Source organism: Heteronotia binoei, chromosome 17 (assembly GCF_032191835.1).
Source record: "Heteronotia binoei isolate CCM8104 ecotype False Entrance Well chromosome 17, APGP_CSIRO_Hbin_v1, whole genome shotgun sequence".
Lineage (NCBI taxonomy): Eukaryota > Metazoa > Chordata > Lepidosauria > Squamata > Gekkonidae > Heteronotia > Heteronotia binoei.
The window spans coordinates 27973794-27997565 of record NC_083239.1 but is presented as its reverse complement, the minus strand read 5'-3'; the positions used below and the strand labels follow the sequence as shown (position 1 = coordinate 27997565).

At 45.7% G+C, this 23772-nt stretch overlaps 1 protein-coding gene across 2 annotated transcripts in view; it reads left to right on the top strand.

Annotated features, from left to right (window-relative positions):
• Positions 1–23772, top strand: part of NKAIN1 (sodium/potassium transporting ATPase interacting 1) — a 98217-nt gene that overhangs the window by 52446 nt on the left and 21999 nt on the right. The window contains exons 2-3 of one of the 2 annotated variants that reach the window (XM_060258369.1): positions 17387–17524; positions 21003–21083. The exons of the other annotated variant lie outside the window; for it this stretch is intronic. Coding sequence (XP_060114352.1) covers positions 17387–17524; positions 21003–21083 — 219 coding nt within the window. The remainder of the gene's footprint in view (positions 1–17386; positions 17525–21002; positions 21084–23772) is intronic. 2 annotated transcript variants of the gene reach the window in all.

The window sequence follows — 23772 nt, the reverse complement described above, 5'->3', positions numbered from 1 at the left end:
GAATTGCAGTTGTTGTTTCAGCTGAATTGTTGTGAAATATCACTGCTGGCTGAAAAATAGGATCAATAAGGGATGCTGTTTGTGTGAGGAGCAACTCCCTGTTTATTTTCTATCAGGACAGGTATTGCAGGCAGCCTGCTGGTTCTTGGACTGGAAGGCAGGTTAGACTCCTCACAAGAGAATGGTCACTGGCCAGTATTTCTAGCCAGTGTACTTTCCTTTTGGGGAGGAAAGAAAAAAACCCAGCACCATACAGCCAACTTGCACATTTTCCCCCTGTGTTAAAGTGGAAATGCTAAATATCCAGGCAAATGTAGGGTGAACTTTTATTGGTGGCAGTGGTGGACTTGGCATGGGGCAATAGGACCCTCCCCTGATCTGGAAAGCCCAAGTTAGCCTGATCTTGTAAGATCTCAGGAGCTAAGCAGGGTTGGCCCTGGCTAGGATTTGGATGGGAGACCACCAAGGAAGACCAGGGTCACTACACAGAGGCAGGCAATGGCAAACCACCTTTGAACCTCTTTTGCCTAGAATACCCTATGGCAGTGATGGCGAACCTTTTAGAGACTGAGTGGCCAAACTGCAAACCAAAACCCACTTATTTATCGCAAAGTGCCAAGGCAATTTAACCTGAATACTGAGGTTTTAGTTTAGAAAAAACAACTCATAGTGAAATTAACAAACTGAAAGAACAGTTGGTCTGGGTAGCATTTGCTTAGGAAACCAACAAAATAGTAGCATGTCAGAATGGGAGAATGATGGTGAGAGCGTCATAAGGCAATAAATGGAGGCTGTTCATTGCTCTGTTGCTTGCAGGTCTGAGTTAAACTGAGAACATGCCTTTCCCAGTGGTGTTCCTGTCCACCTAATTTACTTTTGGACATGTAACATATATTATAAACATCATTCTAGTTTGCCATTAGGAAAAAAGAATACATTCAAATGTAGTGTTCAGTAGGAGCTGGTGGTTAGGGTGTCCAAATCAGATCTGGGAGGTCCTGATTCATATGCCCACTCTACCCTGGCAGCTTGCTGGGAAACCTTGGATTAGTAATAGACTCTGAGTTAACCAGCCTCATAGGTTCGTTGTGAGGATAAAAGAAAAGGGGAGAGTGTGTCAAACCACTTCAGTATCCTTTTGGGGGAGGAAGGCAGAGGATACATGATGTTAGTTAATTAAGTTGATGAAAGGAGTCCACTGATTTATATGGCTAAATCTGAGTCCAACAGCACCTTAGAGAACAAGATTTTTGAGAGTCAAAGCTCCTTTTATCTAATCAAGGGAGCTCTAATGCCGGAAAGCTTGTGCCCCTTCCCCAAATCTTGTTGGTCTCCAAGGTGCTCCTGGGCTCGAATCTAGTTGTTCTACTATGTACCAGCATGGCTACCCTTGGAAACTTCAGGGATAGTCTGAATTGTATTAACTAGAAAGTCTGATGTGAGAAAGGAAGGCCAGTTGGTGTAGAGGTTAGGTGTGTGGACTCTTATCTGGGAGGACTGGGTTTGATTCCCCACTCCTTCACTTTCAGCTGCTGGAATGGCCTTGGGTCAGCTATAGCTATCACAGAGCTGTCCTTGAAAGGGTAGCTTCTGGGAGAGCGTCTCTCAGCCACACCTACCTCACAGGGTGCCTGTTGTGGAGGAGGAAGGTAAAGGAGATTGTGAGCTGCTCTGAGACCCTGAGATTCAGAGTGAAGGGCGGGATATAAATCCAATATCTTCTTCTTTCTTTAAACTAAAACTGCAGTCCTGTGCATATGTAGAGAGTAGGTGCCACAGTGCTCACTGTAGGTTACTTCCGAGTAACCATGGAGAGCAAGCCCAATGAGGAAAGGCTAAGAGACTTGGGGATATTTAGTCTGGAGAAGAGGAGGTTGAGGGGTGAGACATGATTGCTCTTTTGAAGTATTAGAAGGGCTGCCACTTAGAGGCTGGCAGCAGAGGAGAGGACTGGAATAGGAAAAACTTTTTAACAGTAAGAGTTGTTCAACAGTGCAATTGACCCCCTCACTGGCAGTCTTTAAGCAGCAGCTGGACAAACACTTGTCAGGGATGCTCTGGAAAATCAGAACAGCAGTGCAACAGTTCAAAAATAGCTTATCAACAATTTGCCTTATGGTCCCTGTAGCTTGAAAGAGTGCTCAGGTACTGCTATCAGAAGCATCGTATTTGAAAGCAAGGAAGCCTGCAGTTCCTCCCTTTCTACTCCTAAACCAGAGGTGTTCCCAGCTGCTGTTTCTGCCAGATTAGTGAGATCCAACTTTTCCTGTAATAAACCCACATCCCTTCAAAAAAAAACCCGTGCTTGATTCAAGGTCCTGATCTCCCCCCCCCCCCCGCAATCCCCACACACCCATGCTCTCTTCTTCCCTTTGGCTTGGACCATTCCACAACAGTTTTGAAATATGAAACGCAACCAGATCTTGGCCACATGAAAACATGAAGCTGCCTTATACCCATCTCTCTAGTGCAGGAGTGGCCAAACTGTGGCTTGAGAGTCACATGTGGCTCTTTCACACACATTGTGTGGCTCTTTAAATCCCCCATCAGAGAAGGCATTTGTCTATTTAAACCACTTCTTCAAGCCAAGCCAGCCAGTGGCTTGGAGAATGCATTTAAAGTTCAAGTTGCTTTCTTTCCATCTCTCTCTCCCTCCCCACCTGTTTTCCTTCCTTCCCTCAGACATCTGAAGTTCGTGTCTGGTGGCTCTCACACATCTGGCATTTATTCTATGTGGCTCTTATGTTAAGCAAGTTTGGCCGCCCCTGCCCTAGTGGGTCCCATCTAACCCCCTCCCTAAAACTGCAGGAACACCTGCAAGGAATTTTCCTTGGTGTGTTGTGCTTGGGGGCTGCATTGTGGTTGCACCCCTTCCCTACATCAGAATTCCAAAGGTGTCCACAACCTCAAAAAGGTTGGAGTGCCCTGTTGTCTCTCTGAAGGAGGTCCAGTTAGGGTTGCCAGGTTTGGGTTGGGAAATACCTGGAGATTTGGGGAAAGGAGCCTGAGTTTGGGGAGAGGAGGAGCTTCAATGAGATACGGCTCCAGAGCCTTGTGCGGGGGAGGGGGAGGGTGGCGAGGGGGAGCGCGTGCCCACAGAGAGGGCTCCGAGTGCTGCCTCTGGCACCCGTGCCAGAGGTTTGCCACCACTACCCTATGGGGTTGTCATAATGAAGAAAGTTTTCCTTCCAGGATGGAATAGTTAGCAGTGTTTTAATAGCAATAGATTAAAATGCCTGAGGTATGCTTTTGTGGGGTGACTTAGGGAGGGCTGCAGGTGAGGCAGAATGGTACACAATCATAAGATGACTTGGATCATAGGAGTGTTATCCTTCTGAGAGCCAGTTTGGTGTATTGGTAAGTTCGTGGACGCTTATCTGGGAGAACTGAGTTTGATTCCCCACTCCTCACATGCAACTGCTGGTGTGACCTTGAGTCAGCCACAAGTTTTCTCAGAGCTGTTCTGCTCGAGAGCAATTCTGGGAGAGCTCTCTCAGCCCTGCCTACCTCAGAGGTGTCTGTTGTGAAGAGGGGAAGGGAAGTAGATTGTAAACTGCTCTGAGACTCCTTCAGGTAGTGAAGAGTGGGGTATAAATACAGTCTCTTCTTGTGCTTCTTCTTTTTCCTTAAAGGGTGGGGAATTGTGAGGGTTTTGTGGGTGGAATTTGTTCAGTCAAGGGACTCTCTAGAGCAGGGGTATCAATCATGTGGCCCTGGGGGACGAATCAGGCTCCTAAAGGGCTCCTTTCAGCCCCCTGGGGGGCTCCTATCAGGACCCTGTGCAATTCACTGTAGTCTGCTTCCTTCTCCCTCTCTCTTGCTTCCTTCTGCATCACAGCTTGCTTTGCCAGGCTTGCTCAAGCACATAGGAGCTACAGAGCAAAACCTCTATTTTTTCAATTGGCTGAGGCTTCTCCTTTGGGGAGGAGGGGGGGAGGGAGAACTTGCTTTTCCAGGCTTTCTCCATCACACAGCAGAGCTACTGAGCCAAGCCTCTTCTTTCTGTTGGCTGAGACTCCCCCCCCCCAGTCCCCTGGGGAAGGAAGGAAAGAGCCAGAGCTTCCTTTACCCAGTTACCTGAATTGCACAGCAGAGATACAAAGAAAGCACCTTTAAGACCAAGTGCTAATGTTTTAAGCATGTTTTAAGGGTGTTTTTTTTAAAAAAATCTTTAATTGTGTTTGTCTGTGTCCTTTATAAAGTTTATATCTCTGCTACCTAATTTTAAACAGGTACACACATGGCCCAGCCCGACATGGCCTGGCCCAACAAGGTCTCAGTTAATGTCAGATCAGGCCCTCATAACAAATGAGTTTGACACCCCTGCTAGATAAAGACTGATCTTGCAGCTTGTGCCTTTGACCTGATGATCAACATGCCCAGGCACAAACTGTGAGGGAATTCTCCTTCCCTGAGGAGATTGCAGCCCACTCTAATGCTCTGCCCAGGCGTGGTCAAGAACAATTGGACCCCACTCATTACACATTATTTTCACTCACACTTTTTAATATTTTATATTTTCACCAAATTGTGATTTTTGATGTGTTTTATCGGCAGGCTGTTGTGGAAGCCTGCAAGCTTGGTGGGGTTGTAAATCTTTTAAATAAATAAATTGGCAGGGGTCCTCATGTCAAGAAAGCGGTAGGCTCTCAGGGGAAAGGATGGGAGAAATAAAACAACCTCAAGGTAAGCGACAGCTGGTGCATAATAAAAAAACCCTGAAAAGATGCCACCCCCTAAGTGACAGCCTGGATTTTTGAAAGGGCCGGGACGTGGCTTGCCTCTTGATAGTGTGGCTTTTACTAGTGCTCCTGAAACCTTTATTATGGCTTGTAAATGGAAAGGGGCAGGATCTGTTGGTCTGTGTCATCTATTCATCACAGCCCCCTGAAATAAACCACCTTGATGACAAGAAATCCCATGCACACATTTCTCTTCCGTCCTTCCTCTGATCTAAGCCAATCTTCCTCACGAGAGCGGCCTGACAGGAGGCTATAAATCACCGGCACAGGCTGCTTCACCTTCTAGATTAGGCTAATTAGGTTCTTAATGGCCCTGTGGAACACAGACCTCCGTTCCATATGCCCCCCAAATCATTCTGAGCTTCAGAATAAGCTCCTGTGTATTATTTTTCTCTCAGGTTCCCCTCATCTTTGGAAGCCAGGAGTAGATATCTCACCCCAAAGCTCTTGTAGGGTTTCTGCCTTGAAATTTGGGAATATATATCCACCATATCATTGTTATTGGTGGAAAGCGCAGTCAAGTTGCAGGAGACCCCATAGGGTTTCAAAGGCAAGAGATGTTCTGAGGTGGTTTGCCATTGCCCTCCTCTGCATAGCAGCCCTGGTCCCTCATCCATGCAGGCCTCATTTTGGGCAGGAGCTCACAGGAGTGGAGCTCCGGAACCTCTAAATTTTATTGTGCTCTTTCTTTCTTAAACTGCCTCCCCCCCCCCCCCCCAAAAAAAGCTATTGATTCTGGGCTCTATTGTTCAACCCCCTGTGGGAATTTTGCTGAACTCTGAAAGATTTGACAAACTTTCTAATATTTTTCCTCACAAAAAATGAAACATATAAAGCAGACAGATGGCAATCTTCATTCTGCCACTGTGGCCACATAGGAGAAAGTCACTTTAAAGGTATGATGGGAGTAAAGTTTTAGGATGACAATTATAATTCAAGAAGCATTTTAAGGTAGATGCTGAGTTGATATAATTTAGTACACCTTCCAGTGATGCCAGGGGTATGTGGCATATGCAAATGTTATGCAAATGAGATGTGCTAATGAGCTCCAGCTCTTCTTTTTCTATGAAATGACCCCTGCATCCAAGTATTATATAAAACTGACCCCACTTAGCTTTCAGGAACTGATGAGAGTGGGCTAGCCTGGGCCATTCAGGTAATGACACCATATTGTTAGTATTTCCTATGTATTCCCCCTTCCTCCAGGTAGCTCAGGATGGCAGACATAGTCTCTCTCCTACCTGGGGCAAGAGGGACAGCATTGTGATTCATAATACTATCCATGGGTTAGAGACAGTGGATAGAGAGAGAATTTTCCCTCTCCCCTGTAATACTAGGACTTGGGGTGCACCCAGTGAAGTTGATGGGCAATATGTGCAGGAAAGCCAAAAGGAAATCTTTCTTTACTCAACCAGTAATGAAATCATGAAATTCGCTGCCAGTGGATGTAGTGATGGCTTTAGAAGGGTATGAGACAGATTCATAGAGAATAGATCCATCAGTGACTGCTAGCCATGGTAGTCATTGGAACCTCCATATTCAGGGGTAGTATACCTCTGAATAACATTGCTGTGAGGTAACACCAGTGGGGAGGGAGGCCAGCATCTTTGTCTCTGTGGCCTGTTTTTTGTCTTTCAGTGCAGCCAACAGGCTGCTGTGTAAAACAGGCTGTTGGACTAAATGGACCATGGATCTGATTCTTGTGTTCTAACAATAATTATATTGTTAGTGTCATCCATCCAGGATCTGAAACCATGTTCTGAAGCTGGTTAGTTAAATATACTTAGTCCTAACTATGGTTTTAATTAATGGATAAATGCAGTCATTTTGGCTTAATCTTGCCTTATTCCACAGTGCTGCTTTGTAGGGTTGCCAACCCCCAGGACCCAGTGCGGGTTCCCCTGCTTTTGGGGGCTTTGGCTTGCTGCTGGCCACTTGGTTGGTGGGGAAACCCCATCCCTAAACAGTGATGTCATTGTGTGATGTCCCTGATGTGATGACGTTGCTTCCAGGTGACATCATTGCGCTGGGGACATTGTGTGGTGATACTCTGTTTTTTCGGGAAACTCTTATGATTTTGAAGCAAACTCCCCCCCCCCCCCCCCCAGTACGTTTTAGTTGCAGTTATGAAAGCTATCCCAGGAAAAAATAAGACCTTCTTTTGTTCAAGAGGGCTTTTGATGTTATCCAGTGTTCCATCTTCTTATGCAGTTTGTTGCCGTTTTCAGGTTTTAGGGGTCTGTTATTTCTTGGTCTTGTTCCTGTCTCAATGGCTGTACTTTTCAATATTGCTAGTTTTAGTTTCTTCATCCTCTGCTCTCTCTATTGGTGCCCCCAGGGTACAGATCTTGGTCCACTTTTCTATGCTGTTTCTTTTTTTGGGATTCATCAATCCCTTTGAAGTGCTTTTTTCAGTGTTATTTTTATGCCAGTGGTTAACATCTTTCACTTCCTTCCAGAAAGTATCTCTGCTGTACTTTCATACACCTCTGATGCTCTTTCTTTTGTTTCCACATGGTCGCCCAATCGTTATGTCTATAATAGAATTTATGGTTATTCCACCCAAATGCAAACTGTTTCATTCTTGAGTATTGGTGATGTTTTTTCTCTGGGTTTTTTTTTTTTGCATATACTCTTTTCCCCTTTACATTTTAATATAGTATTTATAGTCTACTATAATCTTCATAATATTTTGAAATTATGTTTTGTCTATTAACATTGCCAAAATTCATATTCACATTTTGACTCTTTCATATTCACATTTTGACTCTGTTTATGCTATCTTCCTTCCTACCCATGTTTCCATTTTGCTTCTGTCTCTTTTTTTTTTCTACTTCACATCTGCTATCCTTGTTTTGGCAGATTGTGAAGGCCATGAAAAGCACTACAAACAAACACAAGTTTATTTTATTGATTGGGTCTCAGTTGCCATAGTAGAATGCAGTAAATTAATAATCTGTTGGTAATGGCTTGATTTCCCCCTTTGTGTTTTCTGTCCTATCATAATGAAGCATGCAAAACAGATGCTCCATCGCCTCTCCATATTAAAAACACTTCAAAAACTGAACATATGAAGCTGCTTGAGCTGACTCTTGTTCATAAGGTATAGTGCAGGGGTGGCCAAACTTGCTTAATGTAAGAACCATATAGAATAAACACCAGATGTTTGAGAGCTACAAGACAAGAATATCAGATGTTTGAGAGCTTCAAGGGAGGGAGAGAGAAAGGCAAATAGATGAACATAAGAGAAGCCATGTTGGATCAGGCCAATGGCCCATCCAATCCAACACTCTGTGTCACAAAGTGACCAAAATTTTTTTTTTATATACACACACACACACACACACATATATACACACTGTGGCTAATAGCCACTGATGGACCTCTGCTCCATATTTTTATCTAACCCCTCTTGAAGCTGTCTATGCCTGTAGCCGCCGCCACCTCCTGTGACAGTGAATTCCACATGTTAATCACCCTTTGCGTGAAGAAGTACTTCCTTTTATCTGTTTTAACCTGTCTGCTCAGCAATTTCATTGAATGCCCACGAGATCTTGTATTGCGAGAAAGGGAGAAAAGTACTTCTTTCTCTACCTTCTCCATCCCATGCATTATCTTGTAAACCTCTATCATTTCACCCCGCAGTCGACGTTTCTCCAAGCTAAAAAGCCCCAAGCGTTTTAACCTTTCTTCATAGGAAAAGTGTTCCAACCCTTTAATCATTCTAGTTGCCCTTTTCTGGACTTTTTCCAATGCTATAATATCCTTTTTGAGGTGCGGTGACCAGAATTGCACACAATATTCCAAATGAGACCGCACCATCGATTTATACAGGGGCATTATGATACTGGCTGATTTGTTTTCAATTCCCTTCCTAATAATTCCCAACATGGCGTTGGCCTTTTTTATTGCAATCGCACACTGTCTTGACATTTTCAGTGAGTTATCTACCACAACCCCAAGATCTCTCTCTTGGTCAGTCTCTGCCAGTTCACACCCCATCAACTTGTATTTGTAGCTGGGATTCTTGGCCCCAATGTGCATTACTTTGCACTTGGCCACACTGAACATCATCTGCCACGTTGACGCCCACTCACCCAGCCTCAACAGATCCCTTTGGAGTTCCTCACAATCCTCTTTGGTTCTTATCACCCTGAACAATTTAGTGTCATCTGCAAACTTGGCCACTTCACTGCTCACTCCCAACTCCAAATCATTTATGAACAAGTTAAAGAGCATGGGACCCAGTACCGAGCCCTGCGGCATCCCACTGCTTACTGTCCTCCATTGTGAAGACTGCCCATTTATACTCACTCTCTGCTTCCTATTAATTAGCCAGTTTTTGATCCACAAGAGGACCTCTCCTTTTACTCCATGACTCTCGAGCTTTCTAAGGAGCCTTTGATGAGGAACTTTATCAAAAGCTTTCTGGAAGTCAAGGTAAATAACATCTTTTGGGTATCCTTTGTCCACATGTTTGTTCACCCCCTCAAAGAAATGCAACAGGTTAGTGAGGCAAGATCTTCCCTTACAGAACCCATGCTGAGTCTTCCTCAATAACCCGTGTTCATCAATGTGCCTACTCATTCTGTCCTTAATAATGGTTTCTATCAACTTTCCCAGTATTGAAGTCAGACTGACTGGCCTGTAATTTCCTGGATCTCCTCTGGAACCCTTTTTAAAGATGCGGGTGAGATTTGCTACCTTCCAGTCCTCAGGAATGGAGGCAGATTTCAATGAAAGATTACATATTTTTGTCAGGAGATCCACAAGTTCAACTTTGAGTTCTTTCAGAACTCTTGGATGTATGCCATCCGGACCTGGTGACTTATTAGTTTTTAATTCGTCTATCAGTTGTAGGACCTCCTCTCTTGCCACCTCAATCTGACTCAGGTCTTTCAACACCCCTTCCAAAATTAGTGGTTCTGGAGCAGGCAAACACTTCTCATCTTCCACAGTGAAGACGGAGGCAAAAAATGCATTCAGCTTAGCCATTTCCCTATCGTCCTTCAGTAATCCTTTTACCCCATGGTCATTCAAGGGCCCCACTGCCTCCCTGGCTGGTTCCCTGTTTCTAATATATTTGAATAAATTTTTATTGTTGGTCTTTATGTTTTTTGCAATATGCTCCTCACAGTCCCTTTTTGCCTGCCTGATCACAGTCTTGCATTTGATTTGCCACAGCCTTTGTTCCCTTTTATTAATCTCACTTGGACTAGCTTTCCACCGTTTAAAGGAGTCTTTCTTACCTTTTACAGCTTCCATTACTTTGTTTGTTAACCATGCAGGCCTTTTCTTATACCTGCTTGTGCCTTTCCTAACTTGTGGTATATATTTTATCTGAGCTTCTAGGATTGTAGTTTTAAATAGCCTCCAAGCTTCCCCAAGGATTTGGACTGTATTTACCTTTCCTTTCAGTTTCCTCTTTACATGCCTCCTCATCTCAGAGAATTTACCCCTTTTAAAGTTAAGCGTGGTTGTGCCGGTCTTTTGGGGGCAACTCTCTATTTATACAAATGGTGAAATCAATAACGTTATGGTCACTGCTCCCAAGTGGTGCGATCACTTTTACATCTTTCACCAAGTCTTGGGCATTACTTAGGACCAAATCCAGGATCGCCCCACCCCTGGTAGACCATCTGCTCCGTAGCACAGTCATTGAGAGCATCAAGAAACTCAATCTCTTTCTCTTGACCAGAACACATATTGACCCAATCAATCTGCAGGCAGTTAAAATCACCTAATACGACACAATTTTTATGTTTAGCCGCTATCTTTAATCCTTCCATCATATTATAATCGTCCTCTGTCTTTTGATTTGGTTGGCGATAACAAACTCCCATAGTTAAATTTCCTTTTGGGCCCTCTATTTCAACCCAAAGCATTTCTAGAAGGGAATCTAATTCTCTTACCTCAGTCTTGCTGGACTGTATACTCTCTCTGACATACAGAGCCACCCCACCTCCAACCCTTCCCTCCCTAAACTTCCGATATAACTTATATCCAGGAATACAGTGTCCCACTGATTCTCCTCATTCCAACAAGTTTCTGAAATTCCCACAATGTCTATGTTTTCTCCCAACACTAAACATTCCAACTCACCAATTTTACTTCAAACACTTCTTGCATTTGCATACAAACATCTATAATTTCCCAGGCAAGCTAGGCCCGCAACCTTCCTCCTGCCACCTTGAGACTTTGGCAGACAGTCCATACTGTTTGTCACCATCTCAGTGGACAACTCTGATCCATTACCCAGTAGAAAAGTAACAGCTAACCCTTCATCTCTTTGAGATGAGTCCTCCCGAACCAGAGACATTTCATCTCCTGTCGGCTTGCCCCCAAGATTTAGTTTAAAAACTGCTCTGCCACCTTTTTGATTTTAAGCGCCAGCAGCCTGGTTCCATCTGGGGACAAGTGGAGACCCAAGTGGAGATGGGTGAGGGGGAGATGGAAAGAAAACAACTTTAAGTTTAAATGCCTTCTCCAAGCCAGGTGATGGTGTGGTGGGGGCTTCGAGAGCCACACAGTATGCATGAAAGAGTCACATGTGGCTCCTGAGCCACAGTTTGGCCACCCCTGGTATAGTGAATATGCATACAATCTGTGTACAGTGTACTCTTGATTTTTCTTTCAATGTGTGTTGAGTGTGTTACATCCAATCCCTGTACAGTGGAATCTGTGATTTAAACCCCACACATCCAGGTACTAGTCTCTGGTTTCATTTGTAAAGCAGATGTGTCTTGACTTTTATTGCAAATAGATTTACATGAACACAAGCTGTAACATATGATTTGCTGTGATTCTCTGTAATATGTGAACAAGGTTCTTGAGCCAAACCTATCGAGCAGATAATACTGTCTATGCAGACTGGCAGCAGCTTTCCAGATTGAGGATCTCAGACTGAGTTCTTTCCCATCACCTCCTACCTGATCCTTTTAACTGGAGATGTTGAGGGTTGAACCTGGGACCTTCTGCGTGCAAAGCAGATGCTCTACCACTGAGCCACAACCCTGTCTTAATAACATTAATAACATTAAGAATTTACATGCTCAGAATCTGTCAGTGATTGAGTCTGTTGCATTCACAGTAACAGTTCTTTATTGCAGGAGTGGTTTCCTTCCATAAATAGCTTCAGATGCTAAATCATTTCTGTAGTTGCTTGCAACTTCACTAGGGATTAAGCTACTGCTGTTCCTGTTAGCGTTGCCTGCAGGCTAAGGGGGGAAAAACTGCAATAGATCTTGTATTCTTAATCAGTAACTGAGGAAGATCAGAGCCAACTCTGGGTTTAGAGTGGGTGGGCAAAATAACCTCCTGTGGGGTTCTGGTTGCGCACACATGCAGGATCTTGGAGGCAGCGAAGTCTCCTGTGGTGTGCTTAGACAAGATTCTGGATTGCACAACTTATTTTTTTTGCCGTTCTGGAGAGGTTATACCTTGTTCTCTGCAACCTTAAAAGATTTAATTCGTTCTTTAATTAGCTTTCCTGCAGCATTTGTTTGGGTGTACAGGATGGGGGTGTGAAGAAAGGGAAAATAGCTGGGTTTTTTGATGGGGTCCCAAGGGGGAAATAGAAGAGGGCACCCCACAGGCAGGCTTGGGGCTAGGGGTTCCTGTGCCTCGGGCCGAACCCTGCTCCTCCCTCCCAGTGGTATATTTGCGCGCGCCCCTGATGGCATCACAATGATGTCACTGTCATGCCCTTCCCTGACTTTGCCAAGGCCTCATGAGCCTTGGGAGGCCTCAGCAAAGTCCAGAAGGCAGCGGGGCATGGGGAGAGGGGGCACCTTGTGGCGCCCCTAGGCCAAGTGGTGCCCTGCCCATAGGTGATCTCTTCCTTTTCTGCCTGGGAGGGACACTCTGAGGGAAACAGCAGGATATGTGCCCCTTCAAGCTCCCCCAACCTTATGTGTATTTCTTTAGCCCCCCAAGGACCAATGGCAGGCCCTTCTGGAGTCCCAGTGCCCCAGCTAGGGCTGTCAACCTATAGGTTGGGTCTGGAGACCTCCTGAAATTACAACAGATCTCCAGACCACAGAGATCTGTGTTTTCCTGGAGAAAATAGTTGGTTTGGAGCATGGGCAGTGTGGCATTATAGCCTGTTGAGGTCCCTTCTGGGGGTGGGAATAAACCAGCTCACAAACTGAAGTTTGTGACAAATTTTGGCTGGTTCATGAAGTGAAGTTCATGGTAGGTCAACCGGCATGAAGTTTTCACAAACTTTCCAGATGTTCATGGTGGTTTGTAAACAGATACATTTCCAGGCTGTGTCTGCTCAATCTAAATATTTACAAAACTTCAAAGAAGTGGGGAGGAGCAGAACTTGGTGGGCATGTAGAAAAGCATCCGGGGATGGTCCCCTGTGACTTTGATGTCTCTAGCTTGTGCAGAATCCATTCAATGCACTCCTGAACCTGAACATGTTAAAATGACTGGCTGTCAATGACAAACCATCATTTCCCCAGAAAGCACTTTCCCGGGGGCACCTTCTTTGGGGGCCCAAAACTTTGATCCCATATATCCAATCCTTACCAAACTTGGCGGACAGATAGAGGGGTATCAGTGAAAGTTACCCTGCAAATTTGATGTCTCTAGCACACCAAGGGGCCATTATACTGGGACACAAACCTCATGAACCAAACCAAATTTTCCTGGTTCATGCCCCTCCGTAGTCCTTTCCCTCCCCAGGCTCTACCCCTAAATCTCCAGAAATTTCCCAAACCAGAGTTTCTCCCAGGAGCTGCCTGACAAAGGTAACCTCTGATGCCAACTGAGTTTGTGAGGGATTCTTATTTTGAAAAGGATGCTCCAGTAGGAATGTTAAACTTGCCAAAATGCTTTACAGTTGAGTACTTGAAGGGATCAGCCCTTCTCCAATACTTGCTTCCTTATTTAAGGGATTTACCAGGGTTTTTGAGGCAACTTGTAGTGATAGAATCACAGTAGCCTGAAACCAGAAAAACAATTCAACAGAAACCAGTCAAAGAAAACAGAGTGAGCTAGCCAGCAAAAAAATGAGATTGAACTGATCCCCAAAGCCCACTAGTTCTTACTAGTTTTCTAAACAAAACGATTAACTTCTGTGTGACGGATTGAAACCATTTTGTGAAGAGACCCCCGCCCCCCCCCCCAATGGTTTTAAGGGAGTTTTGCAATCAGGAGTTTTGTCAAGACACCTCTTTTTTACATGTGATGTTGGCCAGATAGGTTCTTCCACAACTTCTGTTAGTTCACACTGGAATCCATGAATATATATTTTTTCTTTCTTAGAAGTGAAATTCAAACTGGAGACTTCCTGATTCAGCCACTACTACTACATGACACAAACTGCATGGATGCATCCATTCATAAATTCCCCATGTGGAAACACCTACTTAGGGGTGGCAGGGACCCAAACTGAGTTATAACAAAATCCCCCAACCACTCCATTTTATTCTTACAACAGCATCCTAGTGAAGTGGGTTATAAGCTGACCCAAGGTCAGCCTGCAAATTGCCACGGCAGAGTGGGGATTCAAACCTTGGTCTCCCAGAGCATACTCCGACAATGTAAAAACCACACTACACTGAAGATGATGATGATATTGGATTTATATCCTGTCTTATACTATGAATCTCAGTCTTCTTACAGTCTTCTTTACCCTCCCCCCCCCGCAAAAGCAGACACCCTGTGAGGTGGGTGGGGCTGAGAGACCTCTTGCAGCAGCTACCCTTTCAAGGACAACTCCTACAAGAGCTATGGCCAGGCCTGTAGCCACAGGGGGGCGGGGCGGCATGGCCCCTCCATTAAACCCCCCTTCCCCTGTAGGGCCCCTCCATCCAGTGCTTCTGCCGCTGCTCACCCCTTCCCTTCCCATTACACTGCCCCTTTGCCCACCACAGTGGCCTGTGCCTCCTTCGCTGGCCTGCTGCTGCCCACCCCTTCCCTTTGCACACACACCCCCCAGCACGCCGCAGTGGCCTGTGCCTCTTTCACTGGCTCACTGCGGCCGCTACTGCTGCCTGCCCCTTCTCCCCCATCCCTTTGCCTCCTCCATCCCTGCACGTAATCACAGGGCCCTGCCGTGATTGTGTGTGGGGGGGGGGGAGACGACAGGAAGGGATATGGGGAAGGAGGGGCGGGCAGCAGTAGTGGCTGCAGTGAGCCAGCGAAAGAGGAATAGGCTGCTGTGGTGGGCAAGAGGGCAGCGTGATGGGGGGGGAGGGAAGGGAAAATCGTGGCGTTTGCGCGAAGGGCTCCTCAAGAGAAGCTTTCTGTGCAAACGGGGTGATCTGGCCCCGCAGCTCCCCCCCCCCCCAAATTCTTACCTCATGGGCCCTCCACCCAAAAGTTTCTGGTTATGGGCCGGCCTATGGCTGACCCAAGGCCATTCCAGCAGGCTGGCAGCAGCTGCAAGTGGAGGAGTGGGGAATCAAACCCTGTTCTCTCTGACAAGAATCCACACACTTAACCACTACACCAAAATGGTTTTCTCTTTAGATGTCTCTTGAATGGCCTTGCAGCATCTGCTTCACATATATTTTCACCCGCTCTTTTCTCTTGTCCTGATATCTGGGGAAGGGACTTCTAGGAAGAGGACAGTGTAGGACCACGGACTCCTCCAGTGCTGGAAAGCTTTTAAAGCAAGAAAAGTCCCTTTCGGGGTAAAGAAGCATTGCAATCTCTTGCCCATTGACTGTATGGCAATTTTAAAAATTGCGCATGTTATCAGGCAGAACTTATTACATAATAAGAAAAAAAAGACAACAGGGCCAAAGCCATAATTTGTTCGTTTCAAGGCTTGTCTCGCTGGACAACAGGACAGCTAGATCTGAGATAGGTGCTTTTCTGTGTTCCTCTTTTAGTGGGATGCCCTTGTGAGTGCACTTGTGTATTGACACACATTGCTGCCCTCTACTGGATAAAGGGAAGTCTCCTTGGCATTTGAAAAAATCTGCTCATGGCATTTGTCAATGCCTAGGTGCCTAGCCCTGTGGTGCAAAGCTGCAGTACTGCAGTCCAAGCTCTGCTCATGACCTGAGTTAGATCCCAGCAGAAGCTGGGTTCAGGTAGGCGGCTCAAGGTTGACTCAGCCTTCCATCCTTCTGAGGTCAGTAAAATGGGTACCCAGCTTGCTGGGGGTAAAGTGTAAATGACTGTCGAAAGCAATGGCAAACCACCCCATAAAAATTCTGCCATGAAAACCTGAAAGCAGTGTCACCCCAGAGTTAGAAATAACTGGTGCTTGTACAGGGGATTACCTTTAGGTAGCCCAGGCGGATATTGTCTGATATCGGAAGGTAAGCAGAGTCGGCCCTGGTCAGTATCTGGTGGGGAGATCACCAAGAAATAGGAGGGTTATTATATGGAGGTAGGCAATGGCAGACCACTTCTGAATATCTCTTGCCTTGAAACCCCCATGAGTGAACACCATAAATTAGCTGAGAAATTAGCTGCAAAAACAAAACAAAAAAGTAGGTGCTTGCCCAGACCTGGATAGTTCAGAATAGCCTGATTGCATCAGATCTGAGAAGCTAAGCAGGGTTGATTCTGATGAGTGTTTGGATGGGAGACCACCAAGGAAGACCAGGATTGTGACAGAAGTAGGCACTGGCCAACCACCTCTGAATGTCTCTTGTCTTGAAAACCCTACAGGGTCACCGTAGGATGGCTATGACTTGATAACACTTTCTAACACGTAGGCACATAACGGATGTATCTTAAAAAGAGAACAACACAAGGTTCCCCCCCCCCATACCTTCTTTCTCTACCCTTTGTGATACTTATGGGCAAATATGTTTTTGTCAGCAAATCACATTTGACTTACATGTCTTCTGCTTTCGAACAAGTTGCCTGCGTTGTTGGTTTGTTTAAGTGTCTTTTCTAATTGACTTAATATTGGTTCAGTGCCTTTAAAAACACACAGAGAGATGATTTTTAAAGATTTGAAAACTGGTCCCAGAAAGGGGGTTTATGATGATACAGGCACCTGCCAACCAGGGCCATGCACGACCAACTTTCAGTTTTGATACAGATCCTTTTTTCTTAAAAAAAATTCTTTGTTTTCCGTTTTTATCCTTGCATTTTGGTTTATTTTATGGTATAATGATCACACAGTGCTGTCATCAGCCATACAATTAACTACAGTCTAGCTGTTGAGTTTTGCTTTGTTCGTTTTTGGTTCAATGTGGTCTTTTGGAGCTGATAGGACCCAGATTAATGGAGTTGGTTGCTAGAGTTCTGTTTTAACAAAATTTGAGGAGGTTTGACAGGCTCAAATCCCCCCCCCAAAAAAGTCTCTGTGCCTTTGACAATGACACGACAGCAGAAATTTGGCAGGTGGAGCTCTTTGTAGAACAGGTGTGTAGAATTGCCCACCCTAATTCTGCAGGGGTCTTGGACCTCCTCTGCCTTCCCAATTCCCCCTTCCCCAGATTCTGATAGTAGTTAATGAATCCTCTTTCACCATGATCTATTTGTTCGACACCAGCTAATGAATCATGCCAACGTCTCTGTCTATTGTAACTAATAGTCCATGGGGTTTCTCATTAATTATGTGATATACTTTGGTCGTCTTCTTTTCTTTCTGTTAAAAAAAGTGTTCCTTGGGGTACTGCGGAATGAGTAATTCTCTTCTCTGTCCCACTTTTGTTCTCTTGCAGATAGCGGCCCTGGAGAGGCAGATATTTGACTTTCTGGGTTATCAGTGGGTGCCCATCCTGGCTAATTTTTTACACATAATGGCGGTCATCTTAGGAATCTTTGGCACTGTCCAGTACCGATCCAAATACCTCATACTGGTAGGTACCAACTAAGCTGGGTAGCTTGCTCTTATAGCTGCTCCGTTTCTTTGTGGAGTGGGTAAATGGGCAGTTTTAAAAAACTGGGCTAATAGACGCCTCCAGCTCACAAGCAGTGGTGAGAAGAGAGCACGGCTCAGATTGTCCCAGCATGAATGCACACTTGCATAAAAAGAATAAGGGAGAACAGAGCGTTTATTGCCTGCGCATTTGTGCTGGCCAATGCATGCTATCTCAAGGGTCGCCAGCCTTTTTGAACCTGTTGGCATCTTCAGAATGCTGACACAGGGTGGTGGGCATGACACAAAACGGCTAGCGCAGGAGGAGGTGGTCACTGCAAAATGTCGGAGCGCAAGGTGAGGCATAACTCTACGATTAACTCTTCAACATGCTGTGCTTAATGAGATGCCTTTTAAAATGAACGTACTGCTTTAATACATTTCCTTCATACACTCAGCTTGCCTTCAGTCATGCAGTGAAGATCCTGATGCTGTGGAGACACCTGCTGCCAAAGGAACATTTTTTAAAAAAATCTCTGCAGCCAGTGAGATTCCTAGTGACCAATCAGAAGCCCTGCTGAGCAAAAATCCTGTCTAGTCCTGCCCACTTTCTAAAACAATATGGCAGGCACCAGGAAAGGTGGTGGCAGGTGCCATGGTGCTCAGGGGCACTGCATTGGAGACCCCTGTGCTAGCTGATCCAGACAGTAATGCTGTTAATGAATCACTGATATTTTTAGTCAATTTCTGAATGTTAAATTTGGCAGCATATCAGAGATGCACTCTGATATAGCAAACGGGCTTGTTCATGTTGGGAACAACCCTGGAAGTTCTCAAGCTTGCATGCTCCATGCTCCTCCTCCTCGGTGTCTGGAGTCAGAATTGAGGAGTTTTGTAAAAATTGTAAAAAAAAAATGTAATTAAAAAAACTGAGACTTTTTGTAAGAAAGTACCATTTGTTGTATGAAAGCTCCACTTGAAATAGGTTTGCTCTCTTGGTTGTTAGCCAGGGCTCTAAATCAGGAATGCACTGTGATTTAGAATCATGGATGTATAGCAAGTTAGTTGTTTTGCCTAATGGGACTTCACAACGAAGTACAAGTTTCTTGTAAACCAAGAAGGCATTAATTTTGCATCTAACCATTTTTAAATGTACTCATTTTATTTGTATTTATTTTATTCACGTTGAAACTTAGAAACATAAAGCTGGAAGGGATCCCAAGGGTGATTTTGCACAGTGCAGGAAATTCACATCTGCCTTCTCTTACACTCCCCCTGTGACCCCTGCTCTATGCCTGGAGGAAGCCAAAAAACCTCCAAGATCCCTGAGACAATCTGACCTGGAAGAAAATTTCCTTCCTGACCCCAAACTGGCAATCTGCATTATCCTGGGCATATAAGTAAAGGCCACAGGAGCCAAGCACTGGCTCATCCCTTCCTGCCCTTCCTCTCATGATCTGCCTAAATTCATAGTGAGTCACAGAACCCACATGTGAGTGGAGTAGAGGAGTGCATTCACACTGCACTAAATCATGTGTTTTGAAACCGGATTTTTACTGTGTAAGAATAGCAAAAATTCAGTTGCAAAACACATTATTAGTGTAGTGTGAACACACCCGAAGAGGGAGCAACACAAGCCCAGAGGACTTCCCAGCTTATTCCAATCACAAACACAAAGGTTTGTTGGTTTTTTGGTGACATGAGGATACAGCAAACCATTCCATTGTGCAACTGCACTTGTCCTCTCTGTGCGATGGGCTGGATCCAGATTAAATTTTTCAGAGGGGCAGAATGACACTTTCCTCCTCCCGCTCCAGCCCCCAGATTCCCACAAAATGCTGCTCCTGGGGATAGAGGACCCAGAAGAATAACTAGAAGGGAGCTTGCAGTGAGAAGAGGGAATTGATGGAAACTGTTAATTAAGTATGGATCCAACCCTATCTATTCTTGCATTTAGTGGTCACACATAGAGTGGGAATTGGCACATGTGCTGGCCCTGTTCTCCACTTCCATGAGATTGCTGGCTTAAAGGCACACCATCTGCACCCACAGAAAACATGTGTGCATAGGCTCCTACCTGCATTAGAGGACTAGAAAGGTAGCATTCCTGATCACATGTATATATGTCCTACATGTTTTCACAGAGCAGTGATAGTGCATGGGCAGTGTGTGGGCCCAATGCACTTTTGCCCACGGTGTGTACATCAATTAATTGAGCAAACAGGTCACGTAGAGAGCTTTTGTATGCTTCCTGTATGCTTTCTTAAGACTTTGATGTCAGTGGAAGCTTTTTATATGAGTTGGGCTTGCTGTATCCCATTCCAGGCACTTTAGCTGAAAGGAAATCCTTTTCCTATATCTTCTGATTTCATTGATCTTGTATTTTTGATGTTTGGGGTAAAGTGGTTATTTTTTCTAAATGTTTGATTGCTGCTCCACAAACATTAGTGTGCGATGGGGTGAGGCAGATCATAACCTCTACCTTTTTTTATAATCAGCTGTTAAGTTCTTCCTTAAGGGACTTCTAGTTGACACATCACAAATACTTGCTCAACATTCTTCAGTATGTCAACTGTGTTGGAAATTAGATGAGGCCACTGAACTGGACACCTGTCCAGACACTGCAGATAGCTCCAGCATGGCCTGATCCTGTTGCCACCGTTGTCTCCAGCCATATAGTTGGGGTGAGGGAAGTGTGTTTGGGTATGGCTCAGTTGCTTACTGTGTGTCAGAGCAGACCGCTGATCTCCATGGAAATGCCTATGGCCAGTCTGTTTTCTGGAGCCCACTGGCTGCTTCCCACAAAGCAAAGTGCCACTCCAGGCTTTCATCCACTTCATCAGAGTAGGAGGTCCTTCAGAAGATGGTAACATCTTTGGGGCTGCAGGCAGGGGTTTTTTTTGTAGCAGGAACTCCTTTTTGTATTAAGCCACACAACCCCTGATGTAGCCAATCCTCCAAGAGCTTACAGTAGGCCCTGTAAAAAGAACCCTGTAAGCTCTTGAAGGATTGGCCACATAAGAGCGGTGTGGCCAAATATTCAAAGGAGTTCGTGCTACAGAAAAAGCCGTGGCTGAAGGGAACACCCATTTGCCCCCTTCACTGGAGGATACTTGGCTTGGAACTTCCTAGTGTTTAGTACTTGCTCTCAGGGGAGACATTTTGCGATTGGTCCCATCTCCCATAGTGGCCATTTTGTGGTGGTGCTCACTACCCTTTCTCAACATTCCCAGAGTGACCACAAGGCTCAACAAGGTTGGGGACCTCTGAAGCAGTCAGCGTAGAGTCAGATATACTGTGAGGCAGAACTGTAACCCTGGGGAATCTACCATCTCCTTCTGTTGCCTTTTAGACACAGAATGATTGAGGCCAAGGCAATGCCTTGAGGCATTCTGTCTCATCTACTGCTAGCAGTCTCCTCTGTACACCATTCTTAACTGTCACCCTGCCTTCTTTCTCTCTCCCCACCCCCCCTCCAGTATGCAGTATGGCTCGTGCTGTGGGTTGGATGGAATGCATTCATCATCTGTTTTTACCTGGAAGTAGGACACCTTTCACAGGTAATTACCTCAGTAATCACGCCGAGTGCATGCCCTTCTCGAACCACTGATCCACCTGACAATCCCAAGGCTTTCCATCCATCATCTTTGCGCTGTGACGGCGCCCATCAAATAGAGATTAGAGTTCAGGAGGGGACTCTGTGTCATAAAGATGCCACGGCTGTTTGAAGATGTCTTTCTTCCTTCCTGTGCACCGATGATGCCATGCAGAATCGGCGTATCGGGGCTGATGGAAAAGGATGCCGGGAGAGATCTGAAATGGCGTGCTGCTCTGCAAATTGAAGGGGTGATGGTTTTGTTATCTTTTTGAAAAACGTGTGCCTTCCAATCGAAAGTGACACCCCTCTTTAATGGGAAATGGTCTTTTTGAGAGGAAGGGGGGAGTTTCCATCTGAAATTGCTATGTCTGTGTAACTAAGAAAACACATGGATTATATTGCTGACTTCCCATTTGGTTCTGTAAACTACGGAGATATTGGTGAGTGGGCAGGAAGAAAACAAGGCTGTATCTTGGTTGTGGCTCAGTAGGATGCTTAGGATGGCACTGTTAGAGACTAGAGCAGGGGTCCCCAGCAGTGTTCCCTCTAAGCCAGGGGTGGGGAACCTTTTTTCTTTCAAGGGCCATATGGATATTTATAACATCATTTGTGGGCCATACAAAATTATCAACTTAAAAACCAGTGCTTCGCCAAGGGAGAATGATTCAGGCGAGCAAAATTAATGCAAATAATTGTTTTTTATGTGAAGTCATGTGGGGAGAGCCTAATCTGGTACACACACACACACACACACCAGTCCGCCACCCTAGGCAAATGCATAGGTCCAGGGCTTTTTTGTAGAAAAAGCCCAGCAGGAACTCAGTAGCATATTAGACCACATCCCCTAATATTAGCGTATTAGGCCAGACCATCTGGGATAATCAAGTGCAAACTGAACTGTTACAGTAACTTTTCCAGGCTTGCAGTAATTCTGGCTGGCCAGCCAGGCCTCAGGGAGGCTGCCGCAGTACATCTGGGCCCTGAGATCCCTGCCTGGCCCTGGGGAGGCTGCTGCACAGCATGGCTGGGCCCCACGATCCTTGCTGGCCAGCCAGGCCCCAGAGAGGCTGCCACATGGCTCGGTTAAGCCAACAATCCCCGAGGGCCACACCAAGTGACCTTGAGGCCTGTATACGGAGGTTCCCCACCCCTAGTTTAGAAGTATTGGTCCCCATGTGGTACTTATAGGTGCTATGGTGCCCACCAACTTGGTGCCAAGCGTTTTAGAAAAGTGAGTGATGTGAGGCTAGGCTTGCCAATCTCCAGGTCCCAGCAGGCGTTCTTCCACTTTCCCAGGCTCCTTCCTGCCCCCAGTCAGCTGGCCAGCAGGGGAAGCCCCGCCCCCAAAGCCATCAAGTGACTTTCCCCCTCCGGAGGCTCCAGTCTCCAATTGGAAAGGCTTCCTCTTGGGATGGGTTGTCTGTGTTACTTGGAAGAAGTTGGCTGCAACTCGTGAGTAGAGAGGCCAATCCCTCGCTTCAGAGTCACCAGAAACGGCGGGGCGGGGGACGGACATCTGCTGAGCACTTCATTATTCCCTATGTGGAGATCGATTCTCATAGGGTATAATGGGGAATTGATCTGGAGGTTTCGGGGGCTCTGGGGGAGCTGTTTTTTGAGATAGAGGGCACCAAATTTTCAGTATAGTATCTAGTGCCTCTCCCCAAAGTACCCCCCAAGTTTCAAAACGATTGGACCAGGGGGTCCAATTCTATGAACCCCAAAAGAAAGTGTCCCTCTCTTTTATTATTTCCTATGGAAGGAAGACATTTAAAAAGGTGTGCTGTCCCTTTAAATGTGATGGCCAGAACTCCGTTGGAGTTCAATTATGCTTGTCACACCCTTGTTCCTGGTTCCGCCCCCAATGTCTCCTGGCTCCACCCCCAAAGTCCCCAGATATTTCTTGAATTGGACTTGGCAACCCTATTTGAGGCTGGGCTTTTGCCTAGCAAAGGTTTGATTTGCCATTGGAGTTTTGATTGGTTGTGCCTTTTTTTTTTTAAGGGATATTGGTTGGGCAGCAGTTGCCACCACAGCACAGGAACTTCTGATGACTGAAGGGGCAGCAGCCATTTTGTGGCTAACTTAGGGTTGCCAAGTCCTCTTCATCCCCCAGAAGTGACAGCATCAAAATGGCGTCGCCCATGCAGGGCCACTCTAGGCGTTTCCGGGAAAACTCTATGGTTTCCCCTGACGCTCTAGCCATTTGGGAGGTTAAAACTTTATAGTGCAAAAGTACCATAGAGTTTTAACCTCCCAAATGGCTAAAGTGTCTGGGGAAAACCATAGAGTTTTCCTGGAAACGCCTAGAACGGTCCCTTACGGGTGCCACCATTTTGATGACATCACTTCCGGGTGAAGTCATTGCAGGGGAAGGTTCCCCCCGCCAGCCTGATGTGGGTTGGCAGGTTGATAACCTCCCGGGCAGGAGATTCCCCGCCCAGACTGGGGGGTTGGCAGCCCTAAGCTAACTCCTCAACCTGCAGCAGCCATTTTGTGGCTATGCCCAGCACACTGTGTCAGAATTCCAAAGGGGTCCACAGGCTCAAAAAGGTTGGGTTAGAGGAGAAAGGAGTCAGCCCCTCCCCCACCATCTCCCCATTCAAATTTGTAGATGCTCCAGTTTGTTTTCATTAAAAAAATTCAGGAGA